The sequence below is a fragment of the Musca vetustissima genome, unplaced genomic scaffold (genome assembly GCF_032173495.1).
Source record: "Musca vetustissima isolate MV318-11 ecotype Yass unplaced genomic scaffold, APGP_CSIRO_Mvet_v1 utg15267, whole genome shotgun sequence".
Classification (NCBI taxonomy): domain Eukaryota; kingdom Metazoa; phylum Arthropoda; class Insecta; order Diptera; family Muscidae; genus Musca; species Musca vetustissima.
In genome coordinates this window covers 103,137-119,131 of record NW_026888694.1, presented here as the reverse complement: position 1 = coordinate 119,131, position 15,995 = coordinate 103,137, and the positions used below count along the sequence as shown (strand labels likewise).

The 15,995-nt window shown below is 33.3% G+C and overlaps 1 protein-coding gene across 1 annotated transcript; it reads left to right on the top strand.

The window, feature by feature from the left end:
* Nucleotides 1–1,394: 1,394 nt before the first annotated feature.
* Nucleotides 1,395–12,106, top strand: LOC133336564 (uncharacterized; the record flags this gene model as incomplete). The annotated part of the gene is made up of 3 exons (XM_061544845.1): nucleotides 1,395–1,697; nucleotides 4,984–5,108; nucleotides 11,213–12,106. Coding segments are annotated over 3 exons (1,286 nt in total), but the record flags the coding sequence as incomplete, so codon positions are not given.
* Between the last annotated feature and the right edge of the window lie 3,889 nt (nucleotides 12,107–15,995).

The window sequence follows — 15,995 nt, the reverse complement described above, 5'->3', positions numbered from 1 at the left end:
ACTTGCCGCAAATAAACTCGCCTAATCTAAATTAGGACTTACTCTGAAGGTCCTTGAAAAAAAAATCTAAAAAAAACCTTGCTTATTAAGTCGGAAAGTCCATAAAAATGAAAAAATCAGCGATTGTAACCGCTTTTAAAAAATCGTAAAAAAACCACGCTTATTGCTCTTACGGTTCTTGAAAAATGTCCTCTAATAATCCAATCTTATTGTTCTAATGATGCTTGAAAAACTATCCTCTAAAAATCCAGTCATAATGCTCTGATGATCCTTGGAAAAATATCCTTTAAAAATTCATGTTTGTTACTCTGATGGGCCTTGAAAAAATATCCTTTAAAATTTCAAAATTATTGCTTTTAGTGTCCTTTTAAAATGTTTTTCAATAATCCATACCGTTCTTGAAATGAATATTTTAATCCACGCTTCTTGTTATCCTTAAAAGTGTCACCTTTATATAAATATTCAATATTCACTTTTAAAGGACCCTTACAAAAAAATAAAATAAAAAACACTCTTAACAATCCACGATTTTGCCCTGAAAATATATTTTTTAAAATAACCAGGATTATTTCTTAAAAATATTCCTAAAAATTGAAGATTCTCAAAAATAATTTGTAAACAAGAGTATGCCTCTTCTGTTATTGAAAAAAATTCTTAGCTCCGAGAATCCTTGAAAGAAATGTGAGGGTTTTTAAAAATATATTTTGAAAAGTCATTGAAAAAATATTTATAAAAATTCCCGCTGTTTGCATTGATGGTCCTTGAAAAACATTTTTTTTTTTTAATTTATTCACATGTTGCTCCGAGGTTCCTTCACATAGATTATGAAAACAATGCACGCTTATTGCTCTGGGGGTCGTTGAAAAATATTCTGAAAAAATATACGCTTTTTGACACTGCCCCGTGAGTCCCTGAAAAAATATTCTTAACGAAATCCACGCTTATCATCCTGGGTACCTTTGTGAAATATTTTTAAAAGAATCCACGCATATTGATCTGAAGGTCCTTAGAAGAAAAAATTTGTAAGAAATTAAGGCTTTTTGAAAATGGCTCTACTGGACTTTAAAAACATTGTGAAAAGCACCTCTTCTATTGGTTCTTGAAAAAAAATTAATCTTGTCACCATTCATTTTACAAAAATCTACAACAATATTTATATGAGGCAGCATAAAATTGTAAATCCTGTTTTTTACGCTGAAGTGTAAACCGGAAACTTGGTCAAACAGAATACAAATTCATTCTTTTCACATTTAATGTTATGTATATTATTGCAAAAATAGTTTATTTCATGATTTTCCTTTGTCCTCTTCAAACTTGAATTGCTGACATTTGCACGTTTTTCTGTGTTCTTATTTTACTTTTATTCATTCCATTCTTTTTTCCATACTCCACAGTGGCTTTGACATCGTACAAAGGTTCACAGACAAATATTGAATTGACACCGATACTCTCCGTTGGCATATTTGTGGGCATATTAGTGGCAATTGTGTGCATTGGCATCGGTACAATTGCCGCATTGAAATTGCGCTCGCACAAACAACAGCAAAAATATCAACATCAAAATCAGAGATTCTCACGTCCTGACAATTTGCAAATTAAAGATAAAAGCTCTCTGCCATTAAGTCATACCGAAGATTCCAGGTACGATGAAAAGAAGAATGACGAAAAGAATCCGGATGTGGTGCCATATAAAGAAGGTAAGTACACAAAACGAAAAAAAAAACAAAATGAGGAAAAAATGAAAACGTATTTTGCTTTGCTCTTCATTTTTTTGGAGAATGAAGTACTGTAGTATTCGTATTTTTACATATATACCAAACAAACACTAGCACAAAAAATACCAGTAGTTGCAGTAGCATCACCAAGAATGTTGTTAGATTTCGTTAGTCAAATATGATAGTAAGTCGGTATGTGCTGCAGGGGAAAATTGTGTTCTTCACACACAGCATCGAGTCAGGGAATTAAACTGTGGGAGTGAAATTCTAAAAATACTAATATTTTTACCAAAAAAATTTAGAATCGGAATAATTTACCCTAAACAAGCTTTCTGAGGATTTTTGAAAAATGTATTCTTTACAAATCTAAGCCTTCTGCAGGCTCTTGAAAAAAACATCCTATAATAATCCTCGACTTCTAAGGGAACTGAAAAAAAATATTATTAAAAAATCCAAGCCTTCTGAGGGTCCTACAAAAATATCCTTTTAAAATTTAAACCTCCTGATTGTCTTCCAAGCTTTCTAAAGGTCCTTTAAAAATATTTATTTTAACATTTAAGCCTTCTGAGGGTCCTTGAAACAATATTCTTAAAAATCCAAGTCCTTATAAAAATATCGTTTACAAATCCAAGCCTTATGAGGGTCCTTACAAAAAATCTTTTACGACTCAAAGCATCATGAGGGTCCTTGAAAAAATATCCTTTGCAAATACAAGCCTTCTTGTTATTGCTTTGTTGGTCCTTCTTATTACTACCCATATTGCCCTCAGGTTCCTTGAAAAAATGTCTTTTAAATATCTACGCTTATTGTCTGATTGCCTTTGAAAAAAATATATCCACGCTTATTGCTCTGATGGCACTTAAAATTTTTTTTTTAAAATCTATAATTACTGGTCGGAAAGTCCTTAAAAAATACTAACTTCTAAAAACTAATTGGTCTAAAGGTTTAAAAAATACATTCTTAAATAACCACACTTGTTGCTTTTACGGTCCTTGAAAAAATATACTTTGAAAATCCAGTCTTATTGCTCTGATAAGCCTTGGAAAGATATCCTTTCCACTCCATTTCTCTCTTCTCTCTTCATCCACTCTTATTGGGCTGATAGTCATTAAAAATAAAATATCCTTTAAAAATTAACGCTTATTACTCTGACTGTCCTTAAAAATGTTCCCTATAATATCCACTCTTATTACTCTGATAGTCCTTCAAAAAATTTATTTTAAAAATCCTGAGGGTCCTACAAAAATATATTTTAAAAAATCCATACGGTCCTTGAAAAAATATACTTTGAAAATGCAGTCTTATTACTCTGATAAGCCTTGAAAAGATATCCTTTAAAAATATATCCTTTGTTGACCTGATAGTTGTCCTTAAAAATTGTCCCTAAAATATCCACTCTTATTACTGTGATAGTCCTTAAAAAAATATATTTTATAAATCCTGAGGGTCCCACAAAAAAAATATTTTAAAAAATCCACGCTTATTGCTTTGATGGCCCTTGAAAAATTCTTCATCATAACATCTTTAAAAATCCACGTTGATTGTTCAGATGGTCCTTGAAAATACCTCATTTTAAAAACCACTTCTATTACACTGATGGCCCTTGAAAATATATCCTTTGAAATTCAATGCTTATAGCTCTGATGGTCCTCAAACAAATATCCTGCAATAATACTTAACGTCCTTGAAGTAACAATTTTCTAATCCACACTTATGGTCTTTGAAAAAATATCCGTTACAAATCCAGGATATGGTCCTTGAAATAAATATATATTTTTTTAAATCCACGATTATGGACATTGAAAAAATATATATCCTTTAAAAACCCTCATTTATTGCTCTGATTGTCTTTGCAAAAATACGATCATTGTTCTGATAGTCTTATAAAATATATATTTTGTAAACAATTCCACATTTATTGGTCCTCACAAAATCCAATCATTTTGAGCCCTTGAAAATGTTATCTTAAAAATCACTGACCATAGTCTGTTTTGTCATTGGTCATGGCTTCATGTTCCTTCTTGGCTGCCGACCACTCATCCATCCAGTGTTTTTTCTCAATGTAATTGGCCGGTATGTTGTAGTTTGAAAATGTACAGGAAATATTTTACCTGAGGTTATGCAAATATGCTGGCACAGAAGCATTCAAGGAGGATCTTCAGTAGGAGGCAGTAGCACAAACATGCTGCCTTCTTCAAACATTAAACAGACATTGACACTTCGTACATACACACATCCCTAGGTAAATGTATGTAAAAACGAATTCCGTTAACTGAGTTCTCACTCCTCCTTCCTATTCTTTTTGTATCACCTTCCATTACAGATTTCTAAATTACGTTTTTGCGATAAAGGCTTGTTTTTGTTTCGTCGTACCTCTTTCAAAACCCGGATTATTTCATGCCACTTCCAACGAATAGGTGTAGAAATTGGCAAAAATCTTGGATAAACATGTGGGAATTAATGTGGTATATGGGGAAATTAAAGATATCAAGCTAACCTGAAAAAAAGCCCAGGAATAGAGATAGAGAAAAGAGTTAAGATTAATTGCTTTAAATTGAGTATGGCATTAAGGGTGTATGTGTGTGTACATCTAGGTGTACTTTTTGTGCGTGTACGTTAGTCTATGGGAAGTATGTAATGGCATAGGATAATGCATGACGAAACTGGGCTAAATTAGAAAATCGTTTTACAAAGAAAATATTTAAGAAAATTGAATGTTTGATTGAGATAAATATCTAAAGGGCATTTTTCAGAATTTTATTCAATGAGGTCTTTTATTGGAATGTCATGAACTGGGTATCTGAGAAATTATTGATATGTGGCAACTAAATAAAAACCACCCATGTATTAAAAATAATCCTTTGGAAATTGTTTTTTTTGTTTTTAATCGAGCCTTTCAAATCGTAAAATTTCAGATCTGCTAGTTATATTAAGTAAAAAAAAAAAACCTTAAATACTTTGAAGCTATTTTTTTACAATATGAACTAATCCCTTTTTTCGTTTAAATTTACCCTTAAATTATTATAAATTTCCTTTATTTATGAAATACATTTTTTCTCGTGTTCTTTTTCTCTTTCATGTTGCTCCATCCTTGCCGTCTTTGTGATTTTGGCCTGTCGTTGCCAAACTAATTTCCGTGTTTCTAATGATTTCCTCCCTTCAATAACAACAACAACAACCAACATCAATGAAATCAACAATTTTCGAAATAACAAAAACAACAACGACGACGATCTTCAACCGAACGTGTTGCTGCCAAAAATTGCAGTCGATGGTGAATATAAACAGAAATCAGCAACACAAACACCATCCGGTCATTTATCGACAACCAGTGAAGCGGAAATCAGCTGTAAGGCCACAAATGATGAACGTGTCCTCTATCAAAGCAATAATGTAAGTATTCAACATCGTCGACAACAACAACAGTATATAAACAAAATTCCATAGCCAAAAATGATTTTGCAGGATTTCTTGGGATAGATGATTGAATGGGTGTGTGTGTGAGGATATGAGACATGATGTGTGTTAAAATTAAGGGATATTTGTGTCTGCTTTATATATATTGATGGAATTTGTTGTGTATGTATATGTCTGTTTAAGACATTTAAGGAAACCGCTGTGGAAAATATTGTCCTTGACAAATATTTACCACAAATCTAATACAATTTCAAAATGATGCGCTCTTTTGATCACAGTAGCACAATTGAAAAGAAAATTGTCTCCATATTGGGCTTTAGAAACATTTTTTGAAGAAAGATTTCTTACAAAATACTTTAAATTGACTCTTCAAAAATATATTTTTATGTTATTAAAAATCTACGCTTCAAAAAATATATATTTTTTAATCAACGCTTTTTTTGGTCATTCAATAATTTTCCTTTTTATAACCTTCACCACACTGTGGTACATGGCCTTTGTGCATATGTTTGTAACAGGTAAAAGGAGACGTGTTAAATGCATGGTTCCTTTTGGGAATATGCATAGAATCACTTTCTAAGTCGATTTATGCATATCCGTGCGCTCGTCTGTCTGTTTTGTCTGTCCATGTTACATTGTAAACAGAGTACCGGTTTGGTGTACCAAAGTCCCTACATATCCTTCGATTTGCATAGTTACTGAATACTGCACTGAATTAGGACTAGAATAATGTGTGTTAAGTTTCCTGAAAATCGGTTCATAGTTAAATATAGCTCCCATATATATTTTTGTCCGATTTAATGTAACTGATGTATAAAAGTCGATTTACACGAAATTTTGCATAGCATACTGAATTAAGTTCAGAACGGTGTGTGTTAAGTTTCCTGAAAATCGGTTCCGATTTAGATATAGCTCACATATATTGTTTCGTCCGATTTAATGCAATTAACTGTCGATTTACACGAAATTTTGCATAGCATACTGAATTAAGTTCAGAACGGTGTGTGTTAAATTTCGTGAAAACTCTGTTATATTCATTTAATGTTAAAGATGCACCATTTGCACGAAATTTTCATAGGACTTTATGTAAATAATGTGTGGTAAGTTTCAAAACTCCCTATATATCCTCCCACAAATTTTCATCCGACTTTATGTAAATGGTGTACAAAAGTCCCTATATATCCTTCGATTCGCACGGTAAGTAAGTTGCGGAAAAATCGGTTCAGATTTCGATATAGCTCCAACATATACATATATATTTGTCCGATTTTACATATTGTGTTTTGTTGAAATTGGTGCAGTTGCAGCCATAGCTTCCATAGATATTTTGAACGAAAGTCTGATTGAAATTATATTTTTAACACCGAATAGCGTGTATCAATTTTGCTGTAAATCGTTTTTCATAAATTTGTCCCATGGTCTAAATCTGCAAAATTAAAATTAATTTAAATTGTAGAAAGACACGATTATGTTCCTTCGATGAAACTTTGGCATGCAATTAGTTGTATGAATACATATGTAGAATACACCAAAAGTGGTGAAGGGTATCATATAGTCGGCCAAGCCCGACTTTACTTCTTTCCTTACTGGTTTTTATAAGTCTACGTGTCTGTTGACTCTTTAAAAATACTTTTTTTTATAAAATATACGCTTTGGTTGTCCTTTTAAAAAGCACGCTCCTGTTGACCCTTCAAAACTATGCTCTTTAGCCCTTAAAAATATAAAAAAAAAACAGTGAGCGGAGCCGACCATACGTTACCCTACACAACTACCACTGAACTCAAATTTTCTGCGGATGTTTATTCCGAGCCTGGACAATATTTAGTGGTATTTGCACCCTCTTGCCCGATTAGAGGTAAACCTCTTCCTCACACTGACATATTTTCCAAATATTACGAGTATTCATTGCCCAGATTCCCTTCACCGTGGGTTGTGTTGTGATGTTCGGCTTTCATTTGTTCGAGTCTATCTATAGACCGAAAATAACACAAAAAAAAAAGTTTTCGGTCCACTTCATTCCAAAATTACTATCTGATCATCACCGAAAATTATAGGCGTTGTCCTTGACCATAACTGGAACCTCATGGAACATTTCAAAGCGATCAGCGCTATAGTTCCGCTCTCTAGAGTGATTATGGGTTACTAAATAATATACGAATATGGATATACCTGTAAATATTTATGTGTAATTCCCACATCCGAGTATAAAAATATATACGCTATATAATACAAATTTTGTCATTTTTCACACAAAAGTCATTGTCCATTCGACCCGCTAAATATTGACCGATCTTTATGAAAACAGGCATGCTTATTATTTGGCCCGATCGCCTTCTCCATGGAAAATTTCACGATGTTCGGGCCATTATTGCGGCCTCTGGAGCGACCAGAAAAACCGACAAAAATTTAGTATTTGGTCCATTTCATCCCCTAAATATTAACCGATCTTTCCCAAAAACAATAGGGGTCTTCATTGGCCGGAACCCATCCTACATGCAAAATTTCGTGAAGATTGGTCCATAACTGTGGCCTGTATGGTGTTTTCAAAATATAATGGACAGATGGACGGATGGACACACATGCCTAGATCGACTCAGCTAGTCGAGATATGACGATCGGTATACTTAAAGGTGGGTCTAGGACCAATATTTCGCGGCGTTACAAACTTTTGGGGCTGCACAAAGCTATAATACCCTGACAACATAGTTCTGTAGGGTATAGCTACGATTTATGCTTCAAAAATATTCTTTTATACCCTTCACCACATTGTGGTACAGGGTATTACTCTTTGTGCATATGTTTGTAACAGGCAAAAGGAAAGGACATGGACACATGGTTCCTTTTGAGAATATGCATAGAATGTCTTTTTAAGTCGATTTATGCATGTCCGTCCGTCCGTCCGTCCGTCCGTCTGTCCATGTTAAATTGTAAACAAAGTACAGGTCGCATTTATGATCCGAATTGGGTGAAATTTGGCATAGGTCGCTTATTTTGCCCAAGGACGAACCCTATTGAAATTGGGAAAAAATCGGTTCAGATTTAGGTATAGCTCTCATACATATGTTTGTCCTATTTGATGTAAATAGTGTACCAAAGTCCTAAATATCTTTCGATTTGCACGAAATTTGGCATAACATACTGAATTGAGCCTAGAATGATGCCTGCCAAGTTTCGCGAAAATATCGAATATCGTTTCATAATAGTTTACGCAAATTGTGTACCAAAGTCCCTATCCAATTCGCAATGCTAATAGAATCATGAGAAAGAATCCTTCCAAATTCCACATCTGTTGTATCTGTTTATTTTCCCTTATTTCATAATTTATCTATTCTTTACAAACCCTTCCTTCCATGGGAATCTATAGAAATGCCCATGAATCCCTAATGACTACTAAGATCCCCAACATAGCCAATAACTTTTCATTAAAACAAAAATAACTCTTTCTTCTGTAACATGAGATGAAGCCACCAAGTAAAGAAAAGTTTTTGTTTCTATTTAATAAAAATTTCAAAGTTCTGTTCTTTTAGACTTTTAAGCATCTTAATAAAGATTTACTTTTTCAATTTCTTCCTTTTCTTCTTCTGGTCGTTGTTCTGGTTACGTATAGTTTGTTACACATACATTGCTACACATACATATAACCCCATGATTGTAAGATATAGTGTTGTACACAGATTGGCCAGAGTATTGTATCGTATAAGTTTTATAATACATCTGTTGCCTGTCGAAAATTCCGGTGGACAAGTTTTCATGGTGAACCGCCGGCATATTGGCTCGTTAATACCTTAGTTAAAAGGCCCTGAAAAACGAACGAATGAATGAAAATTAAGACGACAAAAGTTTTTGTTTTAGTTGTCCTGATGAGTAGCCCAACAAGCTGGCATTTGATGACAATGAATGACAAGTCTTTTGATGATGAGGATGACGATGATGTTGAAATTTATTTTTGGAAATCTTTACAGAATCACCAATACCTCTGCACATTTCTATCTCTAGGTGTACGTATGTGTGTGTGTGTGTGAGTGGCAATGTTTGCACTTGTGCCAGGCTCCTTGAAAGACAATACTGTCAAAAGTTTTGATTACTTTGTTTTACAATGAAATTGAATGTTTAATAACTTTGTGGAATTATTTTGCATTAATTGCTTAAAGTTTGTTTTGCTTAATGTGCTGCCTGTAACTTTGCTCCACATTATAAGATACTAACTTATGTATAATAGGCAGCTGCAGCAGCGGATGAGGCAGCAACAACAGCAATAAAATAATAATAATGATGATGTTGTTGTTCTTGGCAATGCTAACATCAACCTATTGTGTTATTTCGGGCGTTTTTAGTGAATCATTAACAAGGTTTGACGCCATCTTAATTATCAACGAAAATCAAAATTCGGAACAGTGGGTTACATTTAGTGAAAAAAATTATTTTGTGTTGGGTTTTGATTGCAATTTTATGAAAATTTAAATTTTATACAAATTTAGAGAGAAATTAAGTGGTGTCCAAAAGCGTGGAGTTAAAAAAATGTTTTTCAAGGACGCTTGGATGTTTTGAGCATTAATTTTCAAGGACTATCATTATGGGCGGGTTATTTAAATATTCTAAAGAATATTTTTTCAAGGACTATCCGAAGAATTTTGTGGATTATTTAAAGAATATTTTTTTAAGGACTATCCGAAGAAACGTGGATTTTCTGAAGAAACATTTTTTAAGGATTATCAGAAGCGTGGATTTTCTTAGGAATATTTTCCAAGGATTGTCAGAAGCGTGATTTTCTATAGAATATTTTTTTCAGGGACAATTATAAGGGTCGATTGTCTAAATAGTATTTTTTCAGAGACGATTAGAAGCGTGGATTTTCTAAAGAATAGTTTTTAGGGACTATCCGAAGAAGCGTGAATTTTCTAAAGAATATTTTTAAGTGCTATTCGAAGAAGCGTGGATTTTCTTAGGAATATTTTCCAAGGATTATCAGAAGCGTGGATTTTCTAAAAAATATTTTTTCAAGGGTCATAGTAGGCGTGGATTTTCTAAAATATATTTTTTCAAGGGTCATAGTAGGCGTGGATTTTCTAAAAAATATTTTTTCAAGGACTATTAGAAGCGTGGATTTTCTAAAGAATAATTTTTCAAGGACTATTAGAAGCGTGGATTTTCTAATTATAATTTTTATTTATTTTTTCAAGGACCATTAGAAGCGTGGATTTTCTAATTATTATTTTTTTTAAGGACCATTAGAAGCGTGGATTTTCTAAAGAATATAATTTTCTAAGGCCAACATAAGGCGTGGATTTTCTAAAAAATATTTTTCACAGCTTCAGAATAATAAGCGTGGATTTTCTAAAAAATATTTTCTCAAGGACCTTCAGAATAATAAGCGTGGATTTTCTAAAAAATATTTTCTCAAGGACTTTTTTTAAATATTTTTTTTATTATTTTTATTTATTGTTTTCAAGGACTATTAGAAGCGTGGATTTTCAATAAAAAATATTTTTTCAAGGACTATAAGAAGCGTGGATTTTCTAAAGACCATTTTTTCACTGACTATTAGAAGCGTGAATTTTCTAAATAGGTTCTTCAAAGAAATATCAGAGGCGTGTTGTTTTAAAGAATTTTTTCCAAGAACTATCAGAGGCGTGTATTTTTAAATAATTTTTTCCACGAACTATCCGAATCATGTTTTTAAGGAATTTTTTCCAAGGAGTATCAGGAGCGTGAAGCTTGAATTCTAGTAAATTTTTCAAGAACTGTCACAGTTTACCACTGTGTTTTTATAATTTCCTTAAAATCCACTACCTCCCACTCACCCGCATTACCGTTAACTTCAAAATTACGTTAAGAAACTTGCCACACTTTTCGTGTACTTAAATGATAACAATGTGTCATTGTAAGGTGTAGCTTGACGTTCGTTCATGTAGACGCACACACACACTTACCAGCCGCCGAACAGCACTGCAAAGAAAATTACATTTTAATTACTAATGAATTACATAATTTATGTTTACTTTTAATCACCAACTCATTTCGCTCTGCCTTTCCACTTATTCATCATATTTGTCTCCTACCACTTGCTTCTTTTATTACAGGATGAGGAGCTACACTATGCTGAACTCTCATTGCCATCGGGCGGTGGTGGTGCCTCCAGTTCAGCAGCCAAAAAATCAATTTCGGTCGACTGTAGCAGTAGCATGCTGCTACAGGGTGCCGGTATTAATCCCAATCTCGGTGGCATCACTGGCGGCACACTGCCCCACGGCAGCAGTGTACGCAAACTCTTGCCCACAATACCGGCCACGAGTACCCTGCAACGTAACAAAACAATAGCACCGCCTCCATCGTATGACTACTTCGAGGAGCCAACGATATATGCCCAAATAGATCACTACAAGAACGCCAATGCCAGTGCTAGCAACTCCAGCTCGGTGTCACCCTTCCCGCCCTGTATATCGTCACCGAATTCCCAGGGCACTCCTTCCACTGTGTCGCCGGGCACTGTACAAATGTATACGCTACCACCCCACCCTGGGGGCTATCATACTCTGCCTCATAATCATCATCAACAGAATGTGCCTCCACACAGTTCCACTACCACATCTATGATGCAAATGATGGGTAATGCTCAAAATCCTGCGGCCGCCAACAGTAGTAGCAGTAGTAGTGGTGCAACACCGGCATCCCAGTATCATCATGGCACCCTGCCCATGCCGCCCACATACCAACAACACCAGCAACAGCAACAACAACAAATGCATTTACAGCAGCTGCCCTCGCCACCATTGGGACAGGTATTGGTATCGAGTAACAGCAGCGGTTTGGCAACGGCGGCTGTCACAAGTCCCAGTAGTTCGATATCAGGACTGTCGGCCGTGGGAAAATCCTATTCCCGGGAAATTGTTACAGTGCGGACACCGTTGATGTATTCGCAGCAAGAGAGTTGTGTTTAAGTGTAAAAAGGAGAAGAATAACCGCAACTTAGTCATTAGGGGTGAACGAAAACCAAAACCAAAAAACAGAAACTAAAACAAAAGAGTGAGAATAGAGACGAAGGAGTAGAAAAAGAAACCAAAAACTGAAGAAAAGGCGAATGTAGGTATATTTGTTTTCCTCCTTTTGTATGTATGATAGGCAACAAAGCAACAAAACAAAAAAATCATAACCATTTTCTTTTGTGTGGACACAACAAATTAAAATGAACGAACGAACAAACGAATGAACTACAACAATACAGCAAACCAAGAACAATAACACAGGACGAGGTATTTGATAGGAGGATTGCATTTAAAAATGCAACTCCAAAAAATAAAAATTAAAAAAAATATTTTTAATATTTTTTTGTGTGGGGTATTTAAGCAAATTATGTTTTGGAGAAAAAATATTTTTTAAATATTTGAAAACAAAAGAAAATAGTGCAATATCGGAAGCAAAATGAGTTGGCGAAAAATTTAGCAATAGTAAATGATACAAAATTATTATTATTTTTTTCTCCTAATCGAATATTTTAAGTTTAGAAGATAAAAACAGAACACAACATATGCAATTTTATTTTTTTATTGCTTTCTTATTTTTTCCATGATTCCAAATTTCTGATATATATATTTTTTTAACTTTGCGAAATTCCAAGCAAATATTAGAGATTTTAAATTAAAATCACATGTTTCCTTATAGAGTATTTTATCGATAACTTTTTTCAAGCAAATGTGCATTAGTTTACATATTAAATTTGCCAATTTAATATGCAGAAATTTTGAAAACTAGATGAAATCCGTTTTAAATTAGATCCACTTTAACCATTCAATTTTCGAAATTATTTAGGATTATTTCCCATTTTCATAGGATTAACCCTCATAAGGTTTAGGTTTCTCAAAGTCCCTACAGAATGGGTATTTACAGAAAAAAAAAATATATATATATATATATATTAACTTCTGTAGGATTTTAAAACAATATTTTTTCTATATCCAGCATAGCATAAACGCGAACTTTTGTAAAATTCTATATGCACCCAAAAATGAGTTTTGGAGATGTTTGTAACCTGCAGGGCGTGGACTTAAAAAAATATTGTGTCTACATTTACATATATATATATATATCCCAATATCCTGCAGCCTATGGCTTTAATAAAATATATATACGTTTCTATATTATGCAGAACGTATAGTTTGAAAAAAAAAATCATCATATTGCAATGCATAGACTGAGGGTAGATCATTAAAAAATATACATTTTGAAGATCCTTCAGAATATAGATGTTTAAAATCATCTTCTTTTTTTCAAGAAAAGGATTATATTCAAGATTTGGACGAGAGTGGATTAAAAAATGCATTTATTTTAACATATATTTTAGATTAGATTAATATATTTTGCAACTATCAATTCTTAATTTTCATCATTCTGAAGAACAGTTATCGATATTGATAAAATTTTGGACTGTGAGGTTAATGTCCATGTTTTCCAATATAAGTGACTTCTTTGATTCTCAAAGCGTTGACCCAGAAATTTTTGAATGTATGCATATGCATGATGTATAGAGGTGGCCCCAACTGATTTGATTCTTATTTCATATTTTGGATCCATGAACTGCCATATAAATAACACTTCGTTTTTCGATATTGTTAAATTCTTAAAAGCATGTTCTATTCGACGTGGATGTTCTATGTTATTTTCTGTGTTCTTAAAAAGATAGTTCCCAGAATGTTTTTATTAACGGTCTTCATGTAATGTTAAAATCACATAAGTGTATAATTTCTAGTTTATAGCCGAAACGGCTTATATTTAGCATGACCGGATCTCGAAAGAAATACTAGGCGGCCTAAAAGAAATTGTCCAAAATACCTTCGGTATAGGCATATAAATGGGTAAGCTACTTTTATTCCGAAAGTTGTCTACATTTACACAAAAACCGATTGAAATTTTTGAAAATTCTCAGGTAATCCTTTTTCTTATGCTCTTTTGTCTGCACATTGGATATCCGTGCAATGAAGCATTTTATTATTTTTAAGATTTTTCATATTTAATATTTTCTTCATATTCTGCAAATATGATTACTTTGTAATTAAAGCGACAACTCTAGTGGTCAACATTATTGCGGTACTCCGCAGCGTATGAGTATTTTTTATTTATAGATCATACGCACCATAGTTCTTATTTGTTTTCATATACGACATCTACACAAGCCAAATTAATCCACTTACAGTCTCATACACACACATGTCTTCGACACTCGAGTTTTTTTGCGACCACAACAACAACAACATTCGCTGATTTACGATCGTATGGTTAGCATACTCATAACATTTACTATGGTCACTTACTTATGTTTAGTCTATATGCTCATACAATAGTCATGCTACTCTCTCGGATAGCATGACTCACTCGGAACTGTAACAACACTTTGTTCTTTTGTAGTGAACAAGAATGTAAGAGAGAGAGATATTGTATGGTACAAAATGATTTAGTACAGGCACACGCAGAGCGTTAAAATTCTGTTCTCACGCACTAGTATTTGTGTGTGTGTGCCAATGGTTCTTCAATTGGTTCAGTTGAATGTGTGTGAGAGAATACTGATACTTACACTCGCGATAGCGCACGCGTGCGGTTGTTCGCCCGACTGTGATTTAGTAAGTAAACCAACTACTTTATGCGTTCATTGTTCTCACTCTCTCGAAAAACCTAAGACACTTGGTATATCAACAATGATTTGTTGATGGACGGTAATAAAGAGTGTCGGACGTAAAATGTTACCGAGCATGCAAAAAATAAAAGAGCGTAGTTGTAGTACTCTGGTTTAATCCGTCATGCATTTATCTGTTTCATTTGATCGATGGCTAACAAAGAAATCTTTAACAATAATAAACGTATTTTTTAATCAAATATTAAAAAAAACAAGTTCTATAAATCTTATCACAACAAATCATGCAAATCAAATTAAAGCAACGTTTGCCTTTATTTCATATTTTTGTCTTCAGTTCTTAACAATACATCAATAATGATTAATTTTTTAAGCATGCAACATAAAGACAATAGCAACAAAAACTGTCAAACACAAAAACAAAACAAAAAATGCCATGCCATAAACTGTAACGACAATCATACATACACACATACATGTCCCATGTAATTTGTGAGTTTTGTGAGAATTTACAAAATTGGAAAATGTGTTGTATTGCATTTTATGCTGGGAACCATAAAATCTGTTGTATTTGATTGTGGTTGGATATGTTCTGTGTCGTGTGGTTGTATGCAGTTGTGTTGCCAACATATGAATGACTGTGGATGGATGTCAACAATAATTTATATGACAAGCAGCAACAAATCAAAGGCAGCAACGATGAAACTCCAAGTGGTAAAAAGGGCACAATATTTGAACAAAAGACAACATGGAAAAAATGGAGAAGAGAAATAAAACTCCAATTTAAGTTGCAGCAAAATTGCAATTGATTATGACAAAGTAAATGTATACGAAAAAATGCTTCCCAATAAAAAAACGAGGAAATATGTGATTTTTATTTCCAGGGATTTGTTATATATTTGTTGGAATTAAATACAGTGAAGCCTTTTCATAAAAATCATTTGCAATATTTTAATGTTTTTACTGTATACCAAATACAAACCAAGGGATATTGTAAATCGTAGTTTTATTTTTATTTTATTTGCATTTCTCTCTGACTCTGATATCCAGTTTTTTTCTCAACTCTCTGCCGGAAGTTAATATTATTTCATATATATCGACCTAAAGAGCAATTAATAAAACTCAATTATAAATATAATTCTATAAATGAAATGAAAAATGAAACAAAACTGAAAACTCCAAGCCTTTTAAGCCGTTAATAATCATCAGCAGTTATGTGACGAGGCAAGCAACATCAAAAA